The sequence below is a fragment of the Oryzias melastigma genome, linkage group LG7 (assembly GCF_002922805.2).
Source record: "Oryzias melastigma strain HK-1 linkage group LG7, ASM292280v2, whole genome shotgun sequence".
NCBI classification, from domain to species: Eukaryota; Metazoa; Chordata; class Actinopteri; order Beloniformes; family Adrianichthyidae; genus Oryzias; species Oryzias melastigma.
The window spans coordinates 19,398,194-19,425,846 of NC_050518.1; the positions used below are offsets into that span (position 1 = coordinate 19,398,194).

A 27,653-nucleotide genomic window follows, 5' to 3' on the forward strand; every position below is an offset into this window, starting at 1 on the left:
AAACATTCATCATGGGGATATGTGGGGTGTAACACAGCAAGTTTACTCCTAAAGGGATCTTTATACCCAACGATTGGGCTTTTTTTCCCCTCTCTTTTGGATGCAGACGCACTGAAGTCCTCTTGTTCTCCTTCCGGTTGCATTACAATGGCACCCCCTCCCCTCATCAAAGCCCAGGCAGAAAAAGTTAAAGACAAACCCCAGAATCCAGCACCCTGCTTGTAAAAACCTTTGGCAGCTCCTATGCAAAAGTTTACCACGGATCAAGAAGCAAATCCGACCACCACCAATTAACTGAAGGCATGTGGGAAAAATAAACCTGCGCCCTGGTTTCAGCAAAGCGTCATTGACAAAGCCACGGGTCCAAATGATTTGACCTCTGAGAAGCTGAATCAAAAGCTGCATACCGGGACCCCCCGCCGTTTTATGGTTTGTAAAAAAAAAATTGAAAGGAACTGTTATTATCAGATCCACAAGCTGTATATCTTGATGCACCGTTTAGAAGAATCCAATCACAGCGACACACAAGGCGGAAAACAGCAGGAAGCAGAGCTGGATTACAATAATAAGGATGTGTTTGCTGTCGGAGAGCAAAGGAGGAAGACTTGCAAGCTGATGTGCTGTTAGCCCAAAGCAGAGAGTGTAAATCACACACAGTAAAACAGAGAAGCATGCATCATTCCAAGCTGAGGTGAGGAGGGGAGGTGGGGGGGACTACGCCAGCTGGAGGGGCGGCGTGGGAGCAGGAGGGGAGTGCCGTGCCAAGGATCACAAACCTGGCACATAGAGGATGGCGCTGCCCTCGTCCATGTCAAACATGTTGGAGCCCGTGCAAATGTAGACGCCCGCGTCCGCGGGCTGAACGTTCTGGATGGTCAGGATGCCGTTGAAGTCCATGGCCCGGTTGGGGAGCTTTCGGTTTCCTTCCCGGGTCCACACCAGGGTGTAGGCTGGTGACTGATAAAGACACGAGTTACTGCTCTGGAGTTTTAGACACAAAAGAGTGGTAGTAAAAAAAATAACATGCGGGACTGATCATGTGTGTGGGCTCCTTTGACAGAAACAACAACAGAACTGAATTACAATAATTTGTTCATTTGGGGATTTTTTCTGTTCAGCTTAGCTGCAAAAGCCACGCCCCCTCAGACTAGATTTTGGAAACAGTGTCTTCAGATCAACATGAAAAATGGCTTTTTAAGACATTTAGGTTGTTGAATTTTGGTTAAAAACGCCATAATCATAATTAAAACTCTACTGGGAACGTATTTTTTTTTATAAAGAAATTGTCATGGGGGACTTTAAAACAAACTGGAGATGAAAGGGGGCTGCTAAAGGGGTAAGCCTCTGGTTCTGTTTGTACAGCTTTTGGGCTCTCAGTGTGTTGGGATGTGCGAGGGGCTGATCGCAGCCTCCACCGTTCCATGACAGAATTTCGAAGATCTGAGATTCAAATCTCTTTCAGTTGCCATTTTTTTGCAAAATGAAAGGTACCATGTTGAAACCAAACAACGTCAGTAAGCCATGATCGGTCAGAATTGATCCAAGTCAAAGTTTCGGTGGTAACCACTCTCACCAATCAGGAGTGAGCTTGTTGGAAGGCCACACCCCTAACACTTAATTGGTCAGTTTAGAACTTTTTGCAATAAGGAAAAAAATATGAAAAAATCAGGATTAGCAAGAAAATGTAAAAAAAACATTTCAGAGCAAGAATGGTTATTCTGGCAAATTGAATAACTGAGTAGCAGCTGTTTATTTCTCAATTGAAGTCTATGATATTTTGGCTTCTTGGAACCAACTGGTACTTCCTGTTTGGAACGCGAGGGGGGAGGGGTCACTTAGTTCACACGGCGCAGCTAAGGAGTCCCAAAATCTCCAAACTGAATCAATTCAGTTATTAAAAAAAATGTGTAGGTTAAAAAAATGGCAAAATTTCAGATACATTAAAATAGGAAGTTCCTTAACCCTTTAACACCTGAGGCATCAGTGCTTACTTACAATGTCTGGTATTGCAATTCGCAACTACTATGAATTTACTTAATTTAGTTTGAGAGGAAGTAAACCATTTTCTGTGGATGACCTCACACTCACTTAGTCCAGTTCTTTTATGCAGTCAGTGGTTCTGACTGGAACCGGTCTAGAAACCCTGACCCAGTTGTTACCTTGCTCCTTGCAGTGCAGATAAAGCTGACAGTCGAACCGACCCGGACCGTCTGGGATTTAGGCTCCTCCACTGTGACCTCGATAGGTTTAGATGGCCCACCTGGTGAAATGAGGGGATGTTCAGTAACCGCGGTGACCGAAAAAAAAAAAAAATAGGTGCAAAATGGTAAAACCCACAAACCTGTGACAAAAATCTCAGCTCGGCTCCTGTTGGTGCTGCGCTGGTCCCTGCAGGTGCAGACGTAGACGCCGGCGTCCGAGGGCTGGACGGAGGGGAAGTGCAGCTCCGCTCCTGCAGACACATGCGCTGATCACCGCCTTCTCTGCTCATTGTCAAAGTAAAGAAGACGGTTCAGCGTCTCTACCTTGTTTGCGTCTCTCAACGCTGTTGGAGATGGGCCGTCCGTCCTCTCTGGACCACTGGAAGTGGTGCGGAAGAGGTCCAGACACTTGACAGCGCAGAGTGACGGAGCTGCCGGGAGAAGTTCGGAACTTCTCCGGAAAGACTTTCACAATCAGAGCGGCGGCGGCTGGAAATGGCATCAAGTATTCACTTCCCATGTGGGACAGCAGGAATATCTCTTCATTCTCGTGAGCAAAACCTTACCGTCATGTGGGCGACACTTTACTCTGTTCTGTGGGTTCCCAACATATCCAGGAGCACACCTGAGGCGAGAATGGGGTTTGGTCAATCTTGATGAACTGATGACATATTTTATAGCTCAATATATTCATTGAAGTGTATTACAATGTTGGTAGAATTAATTTTAAGAAATGAGAGCAGAAAGAGCGACTTTACCGTTCACAGTACTGGCCAGTGTAGCCAGGCTGACAAGCTGTGCAGCGGTAGCCTGCGTTTCCGAGGCTCTCACAGGTCGGGGAGAACCTGAAATATGAGACGGTATTGAAGAACAGCTGCAAAAAAATGTTTAAAACTACTTAAAATTGTTCTTTTAACCACAAGTAGTAATAGAAAACAAATATAACGGCAAGGGGAGTTTCATTGTGTGATGACAAAAAATCATATAATTAAAAGGGAAAAACCCCGCCTTCTTCCTACAGTATCTGGGATAGGCTCCAGCAACCATGCGACCTGTGTGGATGGATGGCTGGATGGATAGATGGATGGATGGATGGATGGATGGATAAGTGTTTAAATGGATAGATATGGATGGATTGATGGATGGATGGATGGATGGATGGATGGATAGGTGTTTAAATGGATAGATATGGATGGATGGATGGATGTGACTCAGGATGGATGCTAAAGAATTACTGATCATCAACTCTATTTTGCAGTTACTTTGTTCATGAAAGTTCATTTTGATGACGTTTCTCCATTCAGGTACGTCAACAAGAGAATTAGGAACACAAACAAATTAGAAAAATCTGAAGCTTAAAACTAAAAGCAGAGAAAAGAAACAAGTAACAAATCAGAAGTCAGAAGACACGCTTCTGTAAACAGAGGAGATGGACACGGTCATCCAGAGCTAAAAGAGGAAGAGGAATGTGAGTCAGTGTGTGTGTCGTGCTTACTGATATTCTGGGTCAGTGTGGGGGCAAGCACACGGCTGGCAGTCAGCCGGAGTACCGACGGTTGGATCGCCGAAGAAGCCGGGGGCACACAGCTCGCAGTTCTCGCCCTGAGTGTTATGGGAGCAGCTCTGAAAGGAGACGCACGCTGCATTAACAGAGGGGTCCGTTTGGGTCCATCGTATTCTGGTCCTGCTCCATACCGTGCAGACGCTGGTCTCGGGGTGGCAGGAGTCAGAGTGGCCGTTGCAGTCGCAGAGCTCGCAGTGACCCAGATATAAGCCTCCTCCGGTGCGCGTGTACCCAGGAGCACAGTCCTTCAAAAGAGCAACATACCGGTATGAGTATTATCACTTTATGAAGCAGCATTCCTTTATAAACGTCTTTCTAATTCATCTTACAGATGAATTTAAATTCACAATTAAAAGCTAAGACTTGAGAAAGAGACAACATTAATTAGAAATGCTTTATATTAAGATTTCCTTAATAAACCAGTTATAAGACATTAATAAACTATAATAATGTGTTTATTACATGTATTACTTGTGACTCATGGACATAAAACAAAGAGTGTCTTTCTCAAGAGTTTTTTCACTAAAGGCAGTAAAGTTACACTCAAACAACAGCATTAAAGTCTGTGCACTAAATGCAGCATCACATCTATAAACTTTAATACAATGAAAGGGATAAGTCCCAATAGTTTTTGAATCAATCCGAGGTCACTAAGGTACATATGAGTTCATAACAGTTATGGGATTCGATAAAGCAGCTACGCTCTTTAAAATCTACTTACTTTGGACATTTATTGCAGTTATAGAGCATTCAATTTCTACTTTTAAGGCTGTAAAACAGTCTTAAAATACCCTGACATATATTATGTAAGGAAGTCAGCAGAGTGAAAGTATCAAAACTTCACTGGAAAGACTTTGTATTGACAGTTTGAGTCTACATGAGATTGTAAAAATAATAAAAATATCTAAAAATGTAAACTGCTTTAAGTAGAAATGCTAATGCTAGCAAGTCAAAAAAGTAATCAAATGTGAACAAATAAATGTGATGAAATTCCTTCAATACTCACTATGTCGTGCACTATATAGTGTGTTTTCCATTTTCTTTTTTTTCTTTTTTTATTGAACATTTCACAACTTACAAGATACAAACACAAGTAGAGGATAACAATCTCTTCGCACGGGGGCAAATACAAAAAAATACATGTTCCAGACATGTATTAAAACAATAATTGAAAATAAATAAAATGGAGCTAAAACAAACTATAAAGAAATTACAATAATAATAATATGAGGAGATTTGTTTAGAGATCACATCTGCAATTTTCCAGTCTTTCATACATTTAAGATTTAAAATACATTATAAATTTGTTTAGAAAACAAGAGGGTTTGTTACTTCTCCATTTGCAGAAGTGAATGTGGTATTTTCCAAGTAGTATAATTATATTTATGAGATTTGACAAGTATACATCTAGATTTTCCATAAATACTAAAACATCTAAAATACTAAAGGGGGGGGATGGTAAGTCCAAGAGTTATCCAACTCCAAACATTTGTCCAAAACTTTTTGGAGTTGTTTACCATTTTCTAGTGCTGTACGAATCTACAATTCCAAAACCGAGTGCACTAAAAATTTCCCAGAAGCCTTTGCGAAAAACTAGTGTGCATCAGTGCTCACTGCATTAGTGAATATAGACCACAATGCATTGCGGTCAAACAATTTAGCTGATAACACGTTTAAATGTAGTTTTTTGATAAACCATCCACATCGTCATCATCAGAACACAGTGGAATCAAAAATAGAAATTGTGAAATATTTGTGTTGATTAGGTGACGTCATGTCTGGTGTTGAAAAAAACAAAACTAAAGTAGCGAGCATGGTGTTTTTCTTTTAAAATCCAGGACACTATTAAGATTAATAGTAGTTAGGGATTGGAGGGGGATTCAAACAGAGCCTATATTTTCAGGTTAGATGAAAAAGTTTATGCTAGCATTTGGGCTAACTCTTTAACAGTGTCACTAACCGGATTTGAAATATGTTCTATGCATGCGCAACTCTTAAATCTCTTCTTCTTGTCACCAACTGTTACTTATTTGGATTAGATTAGTCCCCATAATTCCTACATTTTGTTCATGTTTGTTGTTCCAAGATTGTAAAACTTGAAAATTATTTTTCAAAAATATTAACGTAACATCAGCTCCTGGTAGCATGTTTTCCTTGACAACAAAGAAATTCCTGCGATTGAATTACAGTGCCATAAAACAAAAAAAAAAAAGACATTGCCTCAATGCAGCCCTGTATAATTGTATATTGCCGTCTTTGCAAACAAAGAGAAACTAATCGATAAGTGATGGAATGACAACCATGTGACTTTTTGTTGGCAACAGGAAGAGAGGAGAAGTGAGGGCAGGAGATGTTACTGATGCCACTTTTGCAGCCAAATTCCCAGTTAATAACGTGTCTGTGTTAAAAAAAGAGTCTTTACATTTGGAAGTAAACTGCAATCAAATAAAAAAGAAAAAGCAGAAAACATTTGCATGTGAGGAACAGATTGGGTAGACCCAGCCGTGTGGTTCAATTTTGCACATCCGCACTAAGAATTGTACAGTCCTGATCCTTAAAGTTTCTTTCTTCTCTTTGTTTTTATCAACATTAAAAAATCTTTAATGATTATTAACACTTTAGTAGGTTAATACTGTTTTTAACATCTTAAGAGATACTTGGATAAATGCATATGTGGGGACGGATCGAGTAGCTGTTACAGATTGGGTAGCGACAAGCAGCTAGCAGTATGAGATGCTGCTTTTAAGCTAGCTTCAGTGATTGTAGGATTTTTGTTGCAGCTGGAGCTGTTGTCATGTTTTGTTTAAAGGGAGATTTGGTTTTATTTTGGTATAAGTCAGTTCTGCCTCAGAGCGTCTGCTTGTTTGATACGTGACAGTGTAAGCATGTCCACGGAGTCTTTGAGACCTATAATAATCCTTGATGCTATTAAAAAAAATCACTTTGCTCAAAGTAATTCTGTATCAAACTTTGGTAAGTACCTGGCAGGAGAGTCCCTGGTACCCCGGGGGGCAGTTGCATTGCTCCACCTCCAGGGCTTGAGCGAGGCCGCTGTAGTTGGGCACAGCGATTTCCATGCTGACGTCAGAGATGCTGGAAGAGCGCATGTCGGCCGAGTAGGAAGCTCGAATCAGGATGTCGTCGAGATCGGCCAGAACCATCATCAAGTGCTCTCGGTTGGCAGGGATGCCATCGGGTCGACGCCAGTGTTCCTGTGAAACAAGTCATAAGCAGCTCTAGAAAGGTGGCGGCGCCATCGCTGCAGCTTTGAGGACAGCGGCTCTCACCTCTCGGAAAACAATCTCAAAATGTTTGGTCTGTCTGCCGGGCTGCTGCCTCCAAGGCTGGCGAGCTACCAAGGTGATGTCATTGCCCTGCGGGAACAACAGCCAGGTGAGCTGAGGTCAACGGCATCACAGCGGGTTCCCCTGGAGGACGGACTTACAATGATTTGAACGTCAGGATCATCCTGGAGCGATCCTGTAGATCCGGCCACATAGGAAATGGTGTATTTAAGTTTCCCACCATAAGAAACCACCTACAGCAAAAAACAAGAACAAGTTAGAACGAACAACTCCACAACTAATTTTCCTGAAGGTTTAAATGATGTTGGTCCATATTTTTTAGAAAGGCTTTTCTTGAGTTCATAAGTACATTTAAGGGATTGTTTGACCATTCTTCCAGAAGCACATTTGTGCACTCAGACTTTCGCTAAAAACTAACCCAAAGGTGTTCTGTCAGGCTGAGGTCAGGACCCTGTGCACGTAGGTTGAGTTATTCTCATTCCAAACTGGCTCTTTACGGATCTTCTCTGATGAGCGGTCATGTTGGAACAGGAAGAGGCCATTCCAAAACTATGGCCACAACTTATCCAAAATCTTTTGGTATGCTGAGGCACTCACCATTCCTTTCCCAGACCATGTTGAACAAACCCAATACCATGATACTACTTCCCCCAACACAATGTAGCACTGCTGTCATGACAATTGTAAAAACTCAAGACTTGTCCATCAGATGGAAAAGAGTGATTCTTAGCAAGAGAAAGTTTTTCCTTTAGAAGGTGCCGCATAGTCTTAAGAAATTTGGATTTGCATTCACGACCTTCTTTTTAAAAAAAATAATAAATATGAATTATGTCTATTTTTGGCACAAACAAAAGCAAAAATATAAAAAGAATCAAGTATCTCCCAAAATGTAATTTATTAATATTAATGCTCTAGATTCTTTAAAAGTTCAATTTGTTGTACAGAACAAGGACAGAACTCACAAACTGTGCACAGCAACCCACTCCATTCACAAATGTTTGAGAAAGCAGTTTTATGAATGTCATCATTTGAGTCATTTTGGCAATTCCTGTGTAAATGATCAACTCAAGTCCTACTTTGACAACAGGTGTACCTTTTTGATATACAATCATACACAAGTCTATCTCTGGAGTGTGTCTAAACTTGAAACTGCCTTTAAAAAATACACTGAACAAGTTGCATCCTCAATGGAAGTCTAGGACATGGTTTTGAGGCTCAAGGCCTCTGCTCTTTCAGAACAAAAGGAAAAGTTTCTGACAGAAAAAGATGAGTGGACAGGCTCTGTATATGCATGTGTCAAGCTCCACTCAAAAGCTTTTTTTTTTTTTTGTCTTCTTTTACCTTATCCCCAGTGAACTTTTCTGGGAGCTGCCAGTAGAGCATATCATCCTGATGCAAGCTGAAGCCTTTGTAGACCAGAGCATACTGAGAGGTGAAAGAAGGAGGGGAAAGAGAGGCATGAGAGAAAAAAGGCAAGGAGACCGAGGCAGGGAGGCTGAATTGCAATCACGCAGACAGGAAGCGGCCCCAACTCTAACAGTTTCACTGCAGATGCTTCTTTGAAGCTTCAAAATGTCTTAAAAGTTACAAAAGTTTGAGGCGTAAAACAATGGAAACAGATGATAAGCAGCAATACTCTGATTATCTTGGCCACTTTAGTTACTTTAAGCCTTAGTCACAAACACCCGTACAGGTGCTGTGAGGTTTAGGGTTGTCCAGGTGCGTAGAGGGTCGTAGACAGGTGTTTTGAATTTGGGCACCTCAAGGGACAACATAAGAATGGTACGACAATTGTTGTGCGTGTGATAAGTATATCGGGAAGTATTTGTAAGGATTCTGTAAGTTGCACCCCTTAATTACTGACCGTTAGGGCTGCAATGATAAGACAATTAGTCACGACTAAGTTGACTATTAAAATAGTCGACAACTAATTTACTAGTCTATTAGTCAGGGTTTTTTGTTATTTTTTAATCTCAAAACTACAGTAAGGTGCGTGCTTTCTAATGCCGCGTCTGCCGTTGTCTTCTACACACATGCGCAGTAGAGCTAATCCGGGTCAGTAGTGATGTCACAGGAAGTCATAGGAAGACTCGGGTACCAAAACAACAGCCAATGGAGCTTGAAAGTGTCCAATTCAACATCAGATTAAGATGCGTGTTTTCCATCCATTTTACTCATGATCCGATTAGTCAACTAATCGAAAAATTATCCGGTGATTAGTCGACTTTTGAGACTGCCGTTTGTGGCAGCTCTACTGACCACGTGTAATGCCGAATGCACAGGATGTGCAAGTAATGCATAAATGATCGTAGAACGCCAGTAGGACATCCACACAAGATACGCCCTGATTATCTAGTTTCCTAAAATATAATGGTCAGGTTGTGCCCAAGGGTCATAAACTTATCACTTGAACAGAACTAACGGGCTCCTTGTGTAGGGTTTGAGGGATTTGAAAAAGGAAAAATCTGTATGACACAGCTGCGTCTCATCTACTTCACCCTTAAGGGTTGGGTAGTCACTACAACCTGTTGACAACAGCATGGCTGTTGAAGAAAACGTGCATGAACGTTTTCGCTCTACAGGCTCACCGAGTGGTCTACGACTTTGATATTTCCAACACATTCTCATCGCCAAGTCGTCACATATTGACATTTGGTTAAGGACCCTCCCGCGTCACTTTTTAACATTTTTGGTGTCCCCAAATTGACGTGATGGCTGTTTGTATCAAGGGTCAAGGATCAAGGGACCGCAACCGTCGGGACGAGGTACCAGACGCAGTACCGGATACAGTACCGGATGCTCACTGGTCCTCGGGACGCGTCTAGTACCGGTACCTTAACCCTGTACTAGTTGTGTCTGGTACCCCATCTGGTACCCGTGATTTAATGGGAACAGCCAGTATGTCAAAAAACAACGACTTGGGGACATCCAAAATGTCAAAAAGTGACACGGAGAGTCCTTAGCCAAACGTCAATATGTGACGACTTGGGAGAGAGAATGTGTTGATATTTCCTGTGTCCCCGTACAGGTTTGCCCATTTTTCGAGTGGGACCTGGTTGCAGGCAAGATGGCGCGCAAACACAACATCAAATGCATCATTACCCGGAAGCGGAAATGTTGCAACTGTAGCTGAAAGGTGAATTTGCGTATCTAGATTCCTAGGCCGAACCGTAACCCGCTTCAGGTATTGTTCTTGGGAAAAATCGTGAACTTCAGTCAAACTTCGGATGAGGGCTTCCAGCTAATGATGCTTTTGCGCCATCTTGGGGCCATGTTGTTTTCAGGTTGTCTTGCATTTGTCGCCCACAGACCGGATCTACCCGTAAGGACAGTTGTGACTAAGGCCTAAGCTTTAAGATCCAACAAAGCACTTTTCCTTCATGAAAACCTCTTCACTCGACCATGCAACCATCTACCTTGCTGCTGCCACCAGGAGCCCTCTCCCTCACAGTGTTCTTGCTCTGTAGTTAACCCCCCAAAAAACAAGTCACTTAGTATGACCCAGAAAACCATTACAAACGTGGCAGCTCTTACAGACTCCATCTGAATGTACCTGCAGGTGAGGAGCATGGCCTGGGGGATACGCTTGTGGTCTGGTGGGTCTAACTGAGGAGGAGATAGACGATGGAGGGGATGGGGGGGTCCAGTTATGCAAAAACCACTGGGAGGAGGATGGAGTTGGGACACGGGAAGAGGACGAGGATTTAGAGGAGGGAAAGAATGGAGAGGAACCGGTGCGTCGACTTGAGTGATTGGACAGGAGAGCCCACACCTCCTCATCCAGCTTCCTGACATCGACCTGGGGGAAGCAGGGCACCGGAAACAGGCGGGATGGGTAACCGTGGTAACCACAATAAGGGGTGATCCAAGGGTTGGGAAATTTTGCTTGAAAGGTGGGCCTACTGTTAAACAAGTCGACGGGAATTACGGCACATGCACTCACATCATAGAAAAAAATAATTTTAACTCACCCACATGCAAATACAACCACAAATGCTGCCCATAACCTGAGGAGACTTTTTCTCCATATTTGCTCATAAACAAATATAAATAACCAAAGTACACATTTACAACAGATGTGTTTCTGAGTAACTTCATGTTTAGTGGTCATTACGTTCCGCATGGAAGCGCCCTCCCTGAGCCGCGCCTCATGTAAATGCACATCACTATTAACACAGATGAGAGAAGCTCTTTGATCACTTTCCTTCTCATTGATTTCATGGTATTTGCAAGTGTTGCAGCAGCCCTATTTGAGGCAAAGTTACACTTCACGAGCCTCTCAAATGGACCATCAATAATCAATCTATTTGAACGGCTTATGGGACGTGAAGCAGAAAGTGATTATCAGTGGAGTGTGGGCTGCCATGTCAGTGCAAAACACAGACTTTGTGACCTCCTTTTTGGTTGTAAAAATCTAAAAATCTCATGCCTCGGTTAGGCAAATCCACCAGCATGCCATGCTATTTAAACACTGTTTTAATGACTATAGTCACACATGGCATCCACCGATTGACATCTTTACTATACCTGCTCTGCTCGTGTCCTACGACTAAAGTGAGAGGATTTCTGTTGAGACCAGATGGAGGAACAAACAGGAAAAAGTGGAGTCGTGTCATAAAAGAGACCAAACACACTTCAGCAGAGCAGAGTTTGCAAGAAAAGGAAAGATTTGAAGAAACCAGTGAAGAAAGAACAAGTTTCTGGCATGCTGGTCTAATCAGTAAAAAAACCTCCTTGATCTTGAGTAGAATCCTTCAGTTCATTTTATTCTCATGTCCGCCTCTGGATACTGACCTTGTCTCCTCGGTAGGCCTCTGGAAGCTGCCAGAAGTGAGGCTCCTCACCCAGATAGTCAAAGTTGCTGTAGGACAGCTGAGTGCCCTCGGTGGAAACTTCCACAGTGAAACCGGTGGAAATGCGATTTGTTCTCTGACGGTTCACCAGAGCAAATCCCTCAAAGTTTCCTGGAAAGAAGGCTGAGGTCACCTGTAGGAGCAAAAACAGTCATCAACAAAAGGAAGCGTGTCAGAAGAAAGAATTAAACAAATATACACTTAAAAACACGATATTTAATCTAAAAAGTATATTTTTTAAGTCTACAAACTAACAAAACACAAGTTTTTCTTTAAACTAACCGATCGCCAGACTTCCGGATTGAGGCTTTTTTGGGTAAAAAAATAGAAATGCAGTTCTGCAGCTAACCACAAGGGGCGCATAAGCAAATTGTTTCCATTTACTCTGATGTTAACTTTACAGCAAAAAAAAATAAATATCTATATTTATTAAAAACATATGATTTCTCTCAGTCACATAAGTTTTTGTCTTTTTTTTACTTAGGTAAACATTTTCTTAATTTTTTTTTTTGAGCTTGACTTTGAAATTGTGTACAAAATTAAACGGAGTGGTAGTTTACAGTCAAATAAGGTAAAAACTAGGGGTGTAGGAGGAAATTGATTTGGCGAGATATCACATTTTTTCATTTGCTGATACTTGTATCGATTTAAAATGCTGACAAGAAAAAATTGTATTAAATATTTGTGAGAAAACATGTAGTTTAGTATCCTTCTTTTGTTTTTTCACCTGAACCCCCAACCACTAGTTGGCAGCACACTGAGCCTTTATGAGCAGCTCTGCACCACGACCATAATAACAGAAATATCTCCCGAGAACAAGCTTATGTTTAATGTTCAGTTTTTTCTGTTATGAGACATGTACTACTTTGGTTTTACTTTAATTTAGTCATGTCTTTGTATCATGAAATAATAAGGATGGGGTAGGGATTTATAAGACATGGTCTTCATCCTACTAATGTTCTTTAAGTAGATTGTATGTACTGTACATTCTAACTGAAAAGAATAAATAAATAAATAAGTAAATAGGTGAAAATGTGTTCAAGTACAGTCTTGGGACATATGTATCAAATCGTAAAACCTTTACCATTACACACCCCTAGTAAAAACCCTTTTGAATCCATATAATTTTCTCTAAAAAAGTGTAATTTTCTCCAGAAAACTACATAGTTAAAACTGTTGGAAATTGGCAAATGTGCATGAAAAACACTGACTTTGTCCAGTTACAGCACTTCTTATATTAGCGTGGCTCAAACTGGAAGTCACGGATAGGATTTTGGTCTACACGTGACCCTAAAAGCCACATCAGCCGGATCAGACGGTTGTGCTGAACTCACTGTGTCCCTGTAGTGTGTCGAGCTTGAGCACTGCTGGGTGACCCCCATGCAGAAGCAGGACAGACAGCCTTCCTGGTTGTCCTGGTGAAGATGGAAAGCTCCGGGTTTGCAGCTAGAGCAGGATGGACCTTCCACGTTCATCTATTTCAATGACAGAAGGTGAAACCACGACGTCTTCCTCATAAGACGCAAAGAAGACGCGCGTCTCACCTTGCAGTAGCATAGTCCACCAGTACAGCCTTGAGTTCCTCTCTGGTCACAGCTGTAGCAGTTACCTGGAAGAGGCAGGAAAGGAAAGGGAAGATTAGGTGAATCCTCTTTAAAACTTAAATACAAGTTTAAAAAAAAAATTAGACATTTTTACAGAAATGAAAAGTGATTTTACCGTTTATGTAATTCTCAGCTTGACACCTCTGTCCAGCAAGCGGGTTTCCAGTGTATCCTTGGGCACATCTAGAGAAATAATAATAGAAAAAACAGAGAAATTTGAGAATCTATAAACAAATAGTTTAAGCAAAGGTTGAGTTTTAACCATTAAGAAAACTGAGGTGAAAGACAAGCTGGAGAATTTAATAATTCTGCTAATGGTTAGTTTAATATATGATGCTAAAACGTTGATTTGTTTTTCATTTGGATTTATTGTCTTTCACTTAGTTGTTGATCTACTAAATAGAAAATAATAAACAGTTTTGTGACTCTAAACTTATAATACCCCAAATTAAAGTTTGAAAAATGGTTAAAACTTGCATGAAACCATTTTTCAAAAGCAATTGCACCTAAATATAATAATTGTATACATCATATACAATCCAGTATTTGTTTCTTTTATATTTGTAATGAGGAACTGTGTTTTACTCTTTTTTTTTTTTTAGGTTTTAAAATTTGTTTTTTTTTAGGATAAAAAAGTCTCATTGCTGCATCACATTTAGCTTAAAAACTGCAAAAACTTGTATTTTTTTTTTGGAGTGTTGTTTGTTTAAATATGCTATTAGGCATTTCATTTTAAAATGATGGCCTCGATTTTGATTGGTCCTTCGTGTTAGCCCCGCCCCAACACGCCACAACAGGGCCAAAGTTTTAAAATGGAAATTTTCACATTTGAAAGTGAAAAAAAGATTTGAAACTGGAAAAAAAAATGTTTTGAAATTGAAATTTTGAGTTTTGATGCCTACAAAACAGAACATTTGCAACTGAAAATAAAATAAGTCTATTTTAGAATAAGTTTTGGACTTTTTTTTTATCCTAAACACCAATATTTTTTCAAAATGTTTTTTTTGGGTGTCAAATATATTGGCTCCATAGAGTTCGAGCAGCTACCGACCATCAAACCACCACCACCGTGTTTGACTGTTGCCATACTTTTTTAATGTTGTTGTTTTACTTTAGATATAACTGAATGATCACGTTCCCAAAATATTAGCATTTGTCTCATTAATTTATAAAATATTTTTTTAATATTTTGGCATTTGTCAAACATGAGGCAGGTGTTTGACTTCTGTTCTACTAGTTTTTTCGTTTCTTGTGGAATTTGGATCAAAACATCACTTCATATTTGTCCTGTTTTAAATTTTCCCATTTTGTTGACAATTACTCTTATCCTTTTTCTCTGCTGTTGCAAAGTCTAACAAAGAAACCTGGAAGTCAAATGTTAAAGAACAGACTTTTTTATCTTCTGTTCTCTAATATTCTTGCTATATGACAACTTGTTTAGACCTATCAGCTTCAGTCTGAAAAGCTAAACTCAAATTCACTTTTCAAAAATTTATTTTTTTGAAACCATAGTTACAATTTAGAAGGAAGGTTGATCACTTTTTTTCTCTTTACAATAAAAATGCCTTTTAATTATCATTTCAAAGTCCATTTTCACCTAACATGGGTTATCATTTTACGTTTTTGTTTTGTTTGTCAGCTTGTGTCACTTTTGCCAGTCATTTAATGTATTGTGATGCATTGCAAATAGATATATTTGGTTAAAATAGGTTGATTGGTTTAGTTAAATGAGGGAAAAATAATAAGTTTTCTTCTTTATGTCCCCTTTCATTTTCACCAAAGACTAGAACACTGTGTCATTTATTGTTGTGTGTTGTGAAAATCAAATAAATAAAAAAATGAAATTAAATAAAAACATTTAATAGAAAAACCGTCTTCATGTTCACATTTCCCCCAAATAAGAAGAAAAGTCAGAGTGATCCAGCCTTTGATCTGTTTCCTAAACAGTTTTTAAGAGAAAAAAATAGTTTTTTAACACTTTTTTCGGCAGAGATGGATGAATGCTAACACATTCAGTGTAACCCCACATGTTGATTCCATCTCTACTGAGTGTTACAAAGCTGAACAAAGAAAATATATACTTTTGAAACATAATATTTATAATAAGGCAGATAAAGAGCAACATCACCCAGAGACCAAAGAAGGAAAAAGTCATAAGGCAGAAAGGATGTCTGGGTGAAAAAAATAAAAAATAAAAAAGCAGACGTAAAGATAACTGATAATGATGAAGATGCTGAGGAGGAAAGAGACAATGCTGATGCTGAGAAAAAGGCCAAACAGTGCAACGACCAGAGTGCTGCCACCAGAGGAAAAGGCTGACACCATATCTGTGCAGGCCGCTCGGAGAGACAGTCTGTCCTCACCTGGATTCTGGCAGATCCACAGGTCAGCAGCCAACAAACAGGACTTCCATGTTAAAGACTGGCTGTGAGGACGCTTATTAAACTTTCTCCTACGGCTTTACTCTGCATTTCACAGCATTTCATTGATTTCACTACAAAGCGTTACATAACAAATCCAACATTGTAAATGACAAGAACCCTAACAGTCTATTAACAAGTAAAACAACAGCAGCGTTTTCAATAGTTTGACTTAAGTCAAAGATTATAATGCTGATCGTGAAGGAAAAAGCATACAACCTGTAATTGTATGTAGTTATGATTTTTAATCTAATATTTGTCTTTTAATTATTGTATTAGTTCTATTTTTTCTATTTTTGTACTCTGCTATTATAAAACATGAATTTATGTTCACTGAACAGTCTTTTCATCTATCGACAGTGAATGGTCACATGTCCTCAGGACAGAGTCATTGCTTGAATAATAACTGAAACTTTTATGTTATGCAAGACCAAATTATTAAAAAAATATAAGAAATTGTAGGTTTCAAAGGGTGTTGCTTTGGACATTTTATAACAGGTTTAAGAAAGAAATAAGGAAAATCTCATGAATGAAAAAACCCCTTTAACTAAGAGCAGGAATATCTTATATGCAACAACAACTACAACGTCAAGAACGGTCAATAAAGGTTCTCACTCGTCAAGGGGATTATATTGTATCGATAGAACAGATGCCAAACTCCTTTTTGGCAATAAAACACAAAGTAAATAATTTGTTCTTCATACAATTACAAACTGCAAGATCAATTTGTTCACTTTAAATATTTAATATGAAAAATACAAAACAAAGAAAGAACAGTTAACACTGATGTTACAGGAAAAACCTTCCATCTCCACTCTGGACCTTCATGTATGATACGAATATGGGGACTTTTCTGAAGACCTATTTTAGCAATTCCAAACCAGCTGATTCCCAGAAAAAGTGTGGAGCCAAACGGTGGAACACGTTTAGCATGAAGTGACTTTACTGACACATATAACGCTGAGGTTGAGGTAGTCTGGCCAAAAACTGTGGAAAATGTCTGAAAACCAACAAACATTGATGAAAGGTCATGTATGAAAAGATTTCTTTGGTTTGCGTGACTGTAAGCTACAAGTCACTTTTTTGGAAAAATTAGGTTTCTATTGTCATAAATTGTCATCATCAATGCTGGGCGACAGAAAACTGCCTATCCTGCCATTTCTCTCCAATTGTTTATTTATATTGCTGAACTTTTGTGCAAAAATGTGTTTTCCTAAACTGTTGTGCACTTAAAAAAATGTTTTTAATTCAGTTACATGTTAATTGAAAAAATAAAGTCAATAATGACATTTATGTCAATATTTTTCAAGAGAAAAACTCTAAATATACCTTATTCTGTTAGATCGTGATATATATCGTTATTGCGATATAAAATAATTTATATCGTGATATACAATTTTTTCCATATCGCCCAGCACTAGTCATCATAGCACCTGTAAAGACTTCAGCTGTGCAATCATAAATGTAACCCAACAAGGAAGAATATTGTCTTATACTGTGGATCTGACAATGCTTTTTTTTTTTTTTTTTTGGAGTAAGACGGTTTACAAAGTCCCAGCTTTTCGTCTCTATAGGAAAATATCTCCCCAAAAAAGTGGAGTTCAGTAATCCGGGATGATTTTGATAGGAATGGCCAGCCTCCCTAAGACTATATGAAGAGTATCTGTTGGTTTTTTTCTTTGCTTTGCAGACTTGTTGCGTCTATTCAAGAGGTTCAACAAGTCCACAGCACCTGCGTTAGACTTGTTTTTAGGGGGCTTTTCCTTGGCGTTGGTAGCCTTGGCTTTCCTGGACGTCGGCTTCATTTTTACGCCTGCGTTGTTCCTAACCTTCACTCTTGCAGAAGTCTTCCGTGTCGTTGTTTTCCCCTTCTTGCCAACAGAAGTTCTAGTTGACTTTCCTGCTGCAGACGTGCCTTTGCCAGACTCTTTTGACCTCTTGCCGGTTTGCTCAGAGTTTCCTCTTTGTGGTTTTGACTGCTTCTTTGAAGGCTTTTTCCCCGGAGCAGGTGCATCCGATCCGTCGGGCTGTTCGTGCAGCTGGAGGTTCAAGGAAGGAACCGGCCTGTGAGACGGAGGCTCCAGCTGAAACCTCGTAGTTCCAGCTTGTTTAGTCTCTTTGGGTTTTGAAGGACGTTTTTCTGTCACAGACGACTTCTGACCTTCTGGTCTCTTTCTGTTGGACGTCCTTGTAGTTTGTGACACAAGCTTTGGTTGTTTCTGGGTGGTCTTTGGCGACCCTCCACGACTTTTAGATAACCTCGTCACCGTTTGAGCTTTTGGAGTTTCCAATCGTTTTGTTGTTGCTGACGGTTGTTTTTTTCGACTTCTCCGTGTGGTATGGTTGGGCTTGTTTGTTGGGAGACGTGGGGTGGGAATACTCTGGGGTACGGTGGCTCTTCCTTGGAGTGGTTTTTCAGTTGGAGGAACTCCGATTAGAGAATGAGTAGTCGGATGTAGCGTGACAGCCAGGACTGCGGTGACTGAAGACAGAGGCCTCTTGTCGTGGGCTGAACGGCCGATGTGCCTCACCTTTTTGATCTTGTTCATCTCCTGAGCGAGGGCCGTGAATCCGTCGATAAGGATCTCCAGCCGTCCCTCCAGCCGGTTGAGACGAGAGTCCATGTCTGTGTAACTCCTCTGGAGTTCGACCACCGCCTTGTCCTTCTCCTTGATGGAGCTGATCATAATTAGCTCCTGAAGCTTGGAATTGAGATGAATTTGCTGGTCCTCCATATTGTGGATGCTATTCTTCATGTGAAGAGTATGGCTTTCTATCAAGCTTAGGCGGTGATTAAACTGTTTGAGGAGAACCCGGAGGCGGTGCTGAAAGCTGGACGGTCTGGTCACGGTGCTGGGTGTGAAGTTTGGTGAGTTTGTCGCTGGTGTAGACGGTGGAGCCCGAGTGGGAGTCACAATCGTATTTTCTGTGGGAAAGGTTTTTACATAATCGACGTGGTCATCGTCGGCGTCATCTTCCTCCCCACTCCCAGAAGGGACCGCCTCCATCTCCCAGCTGTAATTGAACACCGGTTCAGCTCCACATCCCACTGACGGGAAGGCGCCTTTGTTCTTTCCCGGGACGGGGTCCTCGCATTTGTCTCCAGGCAGTTTTTCTTCACTTAACATCAAAACAGGACAGTCAGAGGTGATGCAGGCAGAGACGGTAAATCACAACGAATGACTTATTCCCAGGTCACCTTGTCATCTTTGCCCTCTCCGTGGCAAAGATTTCCCAGCCAGATGAGGTGTCTTCATAAATGCCACATTTACATTTATGACCTAGAAAAATACTCGCCATCTGTGCGCAGACAGATCAACACCTCGCAACATCACTACCAGCAAAGCACAAAGCCGAAGCAGAAAGTCTTCATACCGACGCAAAGTAAAAGGACAGAAAAAGACGGGCAAAATTTAAGTTTTCACTGGAAAAACATATTTTTTTCAAAATCCGAAGGTTTTCCAGCAAAGTTGCCTTTTTCCACAACTGTGACATGACGAATAATCTCCACGCAGCATGGAAAAAACAGGACACGCTACAAAACTTTGGGATGAAACTCAGTTGCATAATTCTGCATTCTCCCATCCCTCCATTGACGCAACTCATTCCAAGCTGCAGTGAAAAGCATGAGAGATGGAAACCACAGACATGCCTGGATACATTTCCTTATGAATAAAGCCAATTGGTGCTAATGCCAGCCCCCGCTAACCCCCGCTGCAGGCCAGCCAACCCCCCACACTGAGCACAGTCAGACGACTGAAAGGGAAAGGGGGAGAAAAAAAAAAAACAGAAGGGCAACATTGCTCACCTTTCACAGCGCCGACCGGTGTATCCAGGGGGGCAGTTGTCACAAGTTGGCTGGCCATCAGAATGCATATAGCAAGTGGATGAGAATCTGTGCAAAAAGAGGAAAAAAAATGACCACGTAAACTTTTATAGTTCCAAAATATGTGATAAGAGTTTAAACTTACTGGTTGGAAGGGCTGGTTCCAGGGCAGGGGCAGGGTTGACAGGCTTGAGGATCTCCCGTGAGAGGGTTTCCATAGTAACCACTTTGACAGCGCTCACACCTTTGCCCAGCAGTGTTATGAAGACATTGCTTCAAAAGACAAACAAAAAAAAAAGAGGTGAGCTCTGAGCAACAAGTAATGTAGAGCACGTGTTTCCACATGTCTGGATCAGTCAAAAAGTTACGATTTCTTCCTGCCTGAAAGATCAAAGCCACCTTGTATGCTAGCAAAGAATAAAGAAGGAAGGAAAGAAGCTCGTGACATACCAGACACCTGCCAGTCTCCGGGTCGCAGCCGCTGGCATGACCGTTGCAGTCGCACTTCTCACAGGTACCCAAGTAAAGGCCAGAGCGAGTTCGTGTGTAGCCTTCTTCGCATTCCTGCATTTTACAGCATGGAAAAACAAAAAAATGGAAAAACTTATGTAGGTGCGAGACACGTGAGAACAAAGCACTTTTGCTTGAATACTAAGGATTCTTAGGATTCCAGCAAATTAATCTCAATAATGATTCTTCGTGAAACGCTAAAAAAAAACTATTCAAACTTGTCCATGTGTTCATCGTTGTGAGTTACCCTGAGATTCTCAGTCTTATATCAAACCCAGTCAGCCACTCTCGAGTTTGAGTTCATCCTTAAAAAGTTGTGCACGAACAACGTGGTGCAGCTGCTTTTTAGCAAATTATTCTCACCTCAATGAAAAGCCCTTCCAATAGAATCCGCTTTACAAGTTAAAAAACTATAAAACGTAACCACCTTCTCCTTCATTTGCCAACTCCACAACACCCTCAGAAACAGCTACAAGAACAGGAGGAACCGCAGAGGAAAAACTGTTACTCTGACAGATCGGTTCCCAGCATACTTCTTTTTTCCTGATATACAAGGAGGACTGAGCAGAAAAACCCTGTAGCAAAAAAGTTGTTCTTTACTTTTGAGCAATTAACTAAATGAAACTATTCAAATTAATGCTAAATCTTTATGATTATAATTTAAAGTTAATAGGCATGATCAAAAAGAATGCTGGACCTGGACTTCATTTTTGCACTTTGATCGTCACTTAAATTGGAATTCACCAGTTTCTTTGAAAGTAAGCAGTATTTTTTTTAAATCTCCATCCTTATATGACATCTAAAGTCGGCGCATGTACCTGACAAGATGGCCCTCTGTATCCCAGAGGGCAGGAGCACTCCTCCACCTCCAGGGCCATCTCGTTACCCGTGGAGTGGGGAACGGCAATGTCCATCTTGACATCAGAGATGCTGCCAGAAACACGTGAAAAAAGAAGAAAAAAAACGTTTTGTTTTTTTTACTGAGAGAATTGGTTAATTCGGATATCCCACCATACCTGCTCTCAGCCAGGTTGTCTGCATATGTGGCCCTGATCATGAACACGTCCACGTCAGCCAGCGCCATCAACAGATGCTCCCGTGTGCATGGCTGCCCGTCTGAGCGACGCCAGGCTGACTGTTTGACACGAAAGACCAGAAATTTAGCAGGTAAAAAAACATTTTTATTGGTCATAGGACTCTATAAAGTGTCCTACCTCTCTGAAGAGAACATTTACTGTTTGTGGTACACGTGGGAGGAGCTTAATCTGAGAGTAATATTCCAGGAGGATGTCGTTTCCTTGGAGAATCACATCCGGCACATTGTCGATGCTCTGCGAGCGCTGGAACGGCTCAAAGCGGACGGTGTAGTGAAGCTCCCCGCCGTAGGCGGTCACCTGCCAGCAACAAAAACCTTCAATTCAACAGCTGAATAGTGCGAAGGCATTTCACCCCATCCTGCTGGGAGAGGAGTCACAAGACACACATGACTGTGAACTCCAAGCCGTGTGGATGAGTGGAGCCTCTTCACCCGACAACATGCTGAGGCAGGTCCGAGCAAGACACAAAGAGGAAATGAATACCCAGCCGCTTCTCTTCCTCTCACCTTATCTCCTCTGAAGCTCTCAGGCAGAACCCAGTAGTAGACGTCGTCAGGGAGACTCGTGAAGAAGCGGTAGGCGATCTCAGAGGAGCCCCTCTGGGAGATGCCCTCGGAGACAGTGTTGCTGCTGGCCCTGTTCGACAGGGAGAACAGCTGGCCGTTCACACCTCCTCGCACCTGAGACACAGACGACAGGCACTTTCACAGAATCGCCAAAGGAAGAACGCCCAGTTTGATCTGATTCACATCAACAAAAGACTGACACATGGACAATCGTGTATTCTCTAGTGAATACTTTTTTCTATCACCCACACGGAAGGAACCTTTAAGTATTTCTTGCAGCTTTTTCTAATCTCTCATCTGTTTTTTAAAGAAGTCATCAGAAGGTTCCGCCCCCATCCCACGTTCAAAAAGATCTCCTCTCTGTAAATCTGTTCTGCAGATCCGGCAGAGATGCTCACAGGTCATTTTTTAAGACCTTAATCCCTGATCTTAAAAGTTAAAACAGGTGTTTCATTTCACTTCATTTGATTCTCATTCTTTTAATTTCCATTATAGCGTTATAAGTTCAGGCTTTTAAGCCTTAATCACATGCAACCATATGGACAAGAGAATCTGGCCACAGAGAAAGAATATGGCGCTTAAAAATTAATAGCCGAACGGACGGAGCCGGCCGCAAAAAAACATTATTTGTGCCAGAAATCATTGGCCGGAAGTCCTCAACCGGAAACCCCGTTTTCACTTTTTTTCCCTTAGACATACCGTGACTGCTTACGTGATCAGCTGATTCACAGAGAAACAGCAGAATTTCGTCTGCTTTTTCTCCGGAGGTAAACGGGTGTAGTTATACAAATGTTAACACAGAAATAAAATTATTAACATTCTCTGTCCCATTTGAAGCTCATATTGAACACTAAACTGTTAGACAGTTATAGTTTATTTTTATTTTAAAGCTTAAAAGCTGATAGTTCTGAAAAGTTTTTAAAAAATTATTTTTGAAAGAGTTTCCTAAAATTTAGGAAATTCCCATGTACATAGTTCACAGAGTGATCTATGACTTTGATCCTTCCTGCAGACCATTTCCTGGACATTTTTCAACTGAAGAAAGTATCTATCAGAGCAGCTGTGACTAAGATCCAGATATAAATGTGTTTTTGACTTTTATTGCCCTCTGCTTGACGTTGTGTTGAGTGTTTACATGGGAATGTTACAGTTTATTATCTATTTATATGGCGCCTTAATGTGATCAAAGTCAAACAAGGCGGCGTACAGTAAAATCTAGAAGTTATAAAAACAACAAAATGCTATGAAATCACAGATGGTTGATTTACTGACCAAGTATTTTGGGGACTTTCTGTGTTTTTCAGCTGCACAACAAGAAATACATCATTACAAAGTTCAAGTCAAGTCTCAAGCCTGCAATACTGAAACAAACTGAACACCAAATTCAACGTATAAACCGCTCCTTTAAGCAGTCTTTGCTAAGTATCCCACCTGATCTCTACTCCAAGTGGAGCTGGCGCATGTTTTGGTGACACCCATGCAGAAGCAGGAGAGGCAGCCTTCGGGGTTGGCCTCAGACAGATGGAAGAAGCCTGGCTTACACTCGTCACACGAAGCTCCTGCCACGTTGTTCTGCAATGCACAAACAGAATCAAGCACATATGTAAACCATCTGCAGGGAACGCCTGCGGTTCCTCGTCGTGGAGAAACAGACGCATCCATACCTTGCAGCTGCAGGGTCGGCTGCTGGAGCTGACAGTTCCTCTGTTATCACACTTAGAGCTTTCTGCAGGCGGAGTGAAACAAAGAAAGTGGACCTGAGAGATCTGCACATACCAGAGCAGTGACCGCATGCGACAAAACCTACTGGTAATCATTATACGGCCCCAGAAAGGAGCTTCTGTTCATTAAATCATACACAAACCCAAATGTTTGGAAAGTGAAACTCACGAGGAACACATCTTCCATTTGGTAGGAGAGGGTTACCCTGGTAACCAGGCGCACACCTGGGATAAATTAAACAATATGTTTATTTTTTGTTATCAACATTCAATGTGGTATTGCAGTTCTCCACGCGGTCGTGACATCTTCATGCTCACTTTTCACAGCGTCTTCCGGTGTATCCAGGCCTGCAGGCGTCACACGTGGGCTGCTGATCGATGTCCAGGAAACAGGTGGATGAAAACCTGGGAAGTTCAACAAAAGAGTGGAATCCTCAATGATGATTTATACTGTCAGTAACTCCTTAATGTGCAGAATGCATAAGTGCCCAGCGCTTGTTGTTGATGTTGGCCTTACCGACGTGAGCTCTCCATGTACGGGCAAGGACATGGCTTGCAGTCATCGGGGCGACCTCGGCTTGGGTCACCAAAGTAGCCGGGGCGACACTTCTCACACTGAGGGCCTTCTGTGTTGTGCTGGCAGCTCTGTGTGGGCGAGAGCACACAGTTCGTTCTGTCACAACGCCGTTCAAAATATCTGGAAATGGAGGCTTTAACATTTCTGAGACTATAGTCTGTTCTTTTCTCATTTTTTCCACCAGAAAATATCCAATAGCTTGGAAACTTTCTTATTTACATAATTGTTTCTGACGATAAATAAGATAGTTTAAATAAAAATGCACTGATATGTTCTTTTTTCACTGAAGAAGCCAATGTTTGCACAGAAATGCTGCAGGTTAGCATAAAAATGCTAAAGATTTGTTTAAAAGCACAATGTCATTTTACATTTATATATGACAATAATTTGACTTGGAACATTAAACAACCAAAAACTGAAGGTAAAATAGCATAAATAATTGCAGTAATATAAAAAGAAAAAAAAACAAAACCTAAAAACACAGTAACTAGCATTAGCATGTTATCGCTAATGCTAGCTTTCATGTTCACACTTTTTGCTTCTTGCTGTCAGAGATTCCACCAAAATAATAAAGGCATTATTTTTTTATGCGTTTTATCTGCATGTTAGGATAACTCATAAGATTGTGATAATTTATTAACAAAACAGGTGAGGAAAGCTGTAGCCGACAGTAAAACACAAACCTGCAACTGCTTGCAACTTGTTCAAGGGTTGGCTCAATAAATGGGGCTTTAAAGTGCTGACTAATGGTCCTTGACAAATTCTTGACAATTTAAATAAACATATATTATTCTAAAAATAATGGTCAAAAACAGTGTGCTACTGTTACATGTTGAAAGGAGGTACTACGGTTGAATTTCGTGACTGTAAGTCCCACATCATTTTAGAAATCCAACGTCATGATCTGCAGCTCCAGTAATAAGTCGTGTTCCCCAGATTTCTCCTGACTAGATTTTCAAATTTCAGCTGTGGGTGGAGTCAGACTCCAACTTCCCTGTTTGGTTACAAACAAAAATATACAAACAAAGTTTCAATTTAAACTGATTAAATTAAATTGTTTTACAGCTCGTAACTCTAGCAAAAAGAAAAATACTAGAAGTGGAATGGTAGTTTCTCCAACAGATGTTTTGTGAGTAAAGCCAGAACCCTGACTAACAATGAGAGACATTTTGAGTACTCCTTCATAATTCACAATTTGCCACAAGTAGAGTGAGTCTGTGAGATACTATGGTTAGTAGACGCAACCCATGAACTACAACTGGAGAAACGTGGCAACAAATGTTAGTTGAAGACGTCTTCTTGACTGCTCTCGCCAACTAGTTTCTTTGTGCCGGAAAACATTGTGATTGTTTTGAAACTATTAACACAAAATGGTATAAATATAAGAACATTTTTTGGAGAGTGGAACACCACAAGCTAATTGATATGAACTTTTATTTCAAAATTAACACAACTTCTGATGTCTTGTACGTTGCATGTCCATCAACCCAAGTGGACAAAATATAAAGCAGATGAGGCGTTCACTCCATCATTTTTCCAAATTTCCAACAGGAAACAGATTCTCAATATCCTCCATTTGCTTGCACCATTCTCGGATACATTTAGGATCCGCCCCAACAGGTGGTGCAGATTCCTCACCAGAATGTTCTTTTTCGTATGCCACCACATAGGGGAGGGGCATCTTAAAGGACCCTGGCTACTATTAGAGACCGACGTCTAAACTAACAAACACCTGTTAGCCCGGCGTTTATTGGAGACCAGCGTCTTTTAGAGACCATCCACTATTTAAGGATATATGGTACTACATATATATATCCTAATAAAACATATTACAAAGACTATTAATGAATCCATTGAGTTTCAATGATGGAAACTTGAAGGATTTGTATAAAACTAAAAGTAAATACATTTTTGTCAAATGACAAATAGTTCAAACGCAATGCATTGTGGTCTATTTTTGCCAATCTAGTGAGGATCCATGCATTCTGGTTTTTCACAGAGATTTCCCGAAAAATTTCCAAGGCACTGGATCTTTAAATAGTAGAAAAAAATGACAAAAGCACAATATAGTGCATTAAGTTTTGAGTAGTAAAGGAATTTGTATTGTGGGAATTCGGATACAGCATACAGATGCCTAAATACCACAGGAAGAAAGGGATTCCTATGATTTCAATTTTGGCTGCAGGGTCTTTTTTAAACAAGGCATGTCAATGTTACGCATTTTTTCATTACAGCTGAAAGAAACTGGACTTATTTCTAACTTGTTCTCTGTCTTTCCTTACTTCACGCTCATTCCTTGCCAAGTCTAGATTGACCTAAAAATACTTGAACATCAAAACAATGTAAAAAATGTTTGCATTTTTCGTTCATTTACCACAAACTGCCCAAACAATTGGACCGTACCAAGCAGTTTCCGCTGATGGGATCACAGTCAGTGGCGTGTCCATTGCAGTTACACCCTGCACAGGTGCCGAGATAAAGGCCACCAGGGACACGCTCGAAACTGGAGGAGCACATTTCACAAGACAGGCCCGTGTATCCTGCAGGACATCTGGAAACGAGAAATATAAGCATCATCGTGCAGGGTTATAATCTACTACCAAGAGGCAAGTAATATCACAAATAGGAAACAGCTGGAGGAGAAACAGCCAATAACTGAGCAAATCAGAAACACCATCAACATGCCAAAAACAAACACACATTACCATTATTTGCTCTCACTTTTAGGATATATAATCCCTTCAATAAATAAACGTAGGTGGTTAGTATTGTACAGGGGACTACAACCTGCGGCTCCGGAGCCACATGTGGCTCTTTTACCCCTCCATTGGTGCTCTTTGGTTAAAATAAAATGTTTAAACATGTTTTTAAATAACTGTAAATGAAAAAGTAAGCAAAGTAAAGTTAAAAAAAGTGAATTTACTTTAACTTTATTAAACTCATTAAACAGTGGAAGGACAGTATGAATCATTCGACGAGTATCCAAACAACAGTAGCTATAATTATCCAGCAATCCATCAGTCCCCCAGGATTCTTCTAAAAAAGAGATTTTTAATCTTAAATAAAGGTTGAAAAAATCCTTTTTAGTTTATTGTCATACTGACACATTTGGACTTTATTTTCAGTGTCATTTATCACAGAAAAATCAATTTACTGTCACTAAGCACAACCATAATTAAAGATACATTAAATTATAATCCACTGGATTATAGAGCAGATTTTCTATTTTTTGAGCAAATGTAAGGATTTAAAGTGTTCCTCATGGTTTTAATATATGGTACAGGTCAATTAATTAGCCCTGATTTAGTTTTTGTATGTTATATGTATGAATTTGTGGCTGAAATATACCAGACACAGTAAAATAAACAGTTTTTTTAAATCACTGATGACTTTACACTTCCTACTACAT

General features: G+C 40.6%; 1 protein-coding gene across 16 annotated transcripts in view; it reads right to left on the reverse strand.

Annotated features, from left to right (window-relative positions):
* hspg2 (heparan sulfate proteoglycan 2) overlaps positions 1 to 27,653 on the reverse strand; it is a 145,227-nt gene that overhangs the window by 39,700 nt on the left and 77,874 nt on the right. For 10 of the 16 annotated variants that reach the window (XM_036212853.1, XM_036212859.1, XM_036212860.1 and 7 more), the window contains 30 exons: positions 26,648 to 26,795; positions 24,185 to 24,312; positions 23,986 to 24,072; positions 23,837 to 23,892; positions 23,611 to 23,672; positions 23,378 to 23,518; positions 21,887 to 22,060; positions 21,498 to 21,677; positions 21,300 to 21,418; positions 21,102 to 21,213; positions 19,919 to 20,337; positions 19,756 to 19,842; positions 13,643 to 13,710; positions 13,468 to 13,532; positions 13,258 to 13,398; positions 11,865 to 12,056; positions 11,598 to 11,636; positions 10,624 to 10,869; positions 10,487 to 10,531; positions 8,412 to 8,495; positions 7,211 to 7,303; positions 7,053 to 7,139; positions 6,747 to 6,977; positions 3,897 to 4,010; positions 3,697 to 3,824; positions 2,960 to 3,046; positions 2,768 to 2,826; positions 2,526 to 2,690; positions 2,160 to 2,452; positions 777 to 957 (listed from right to left, as the gene is read on the reverse strand). In XM_036212853.1, coding sequence (XP_036068746.1) covers positions 777 to 957; positions 2,160 to 2,452; positions 2,526 to 2,690; positions 2,768 to 2,826; positions 2,960 to 3,046; positions 3,697 to 3,824; positions 3,897 to 4,010; positions 6,747 to 6,977; positions 7,053 to 7,139; positions 7,211 to 7,303; positions 8,412 to 8,495; positions 10,487 to 10,531; positions 10,624 to 10,869; positions 11,598 to 11,636; positions 11,865 to 12,056; positions 13,258 to 13,398; positions 13,468 to 13,532; positions 13,643 to 13,710; positions 19,756 to 19,842; positions 19,919 to 20,337; positions 21,102 to 21,213; positions 21,300 to 21,418; positions 21,498 to 21,677; positions 21,887 to 22,060; positions 23,378 to 23,518; positions 23,611 to 23,672; positions 23,837 to 23,892; positions 23,986 to 24,072; positions 24,185 to 24,312; positions 26,648 to 26,795 — 4,031 coding nt within the window. The remainder of the gene's footprint in view (positions 1 to 776; positions 958 to 2,159; positions 2,453 to 2,525; positions 2,691 to 2,767; positions 2,827 to 2,959; positions 3,047 to 3,696; positions 3,825 to 3,896; positions 4,011 to 6,746; positions 6,978 to 7,052; positions 7,140 to 7,210; positions 7,304 to 8,411; positions 8,496 to 10,486; positions 10,532 to 10,623; positions 10,870 to 11,597; positions 11,637 to 11,864; positions 12,057 to 13,257; positions 13,399 to 13,467; positions 13,533 to 13,642; positions 13,711 to 19,755; positions 19,843 to 19,918; positions 20,338 to 21,101; positions 21,214 to 21,299; positions 21,419 to 21,497; positions 21,678 to 21,886; positions 22,061 to 23,377; positions 23,519 to 23,610; positions 23,673 to 23,836; positions 23,893 to 23,985; positions 24,073 to 24,184; positions 24,313 to 26,647; positions 26,796 to 27,653) is intronic. The other 6 variants (XM_036212861.1, XM_036212863.1, XM_024292018.2 and 3 more) reach the window with 6 other exon arrangements.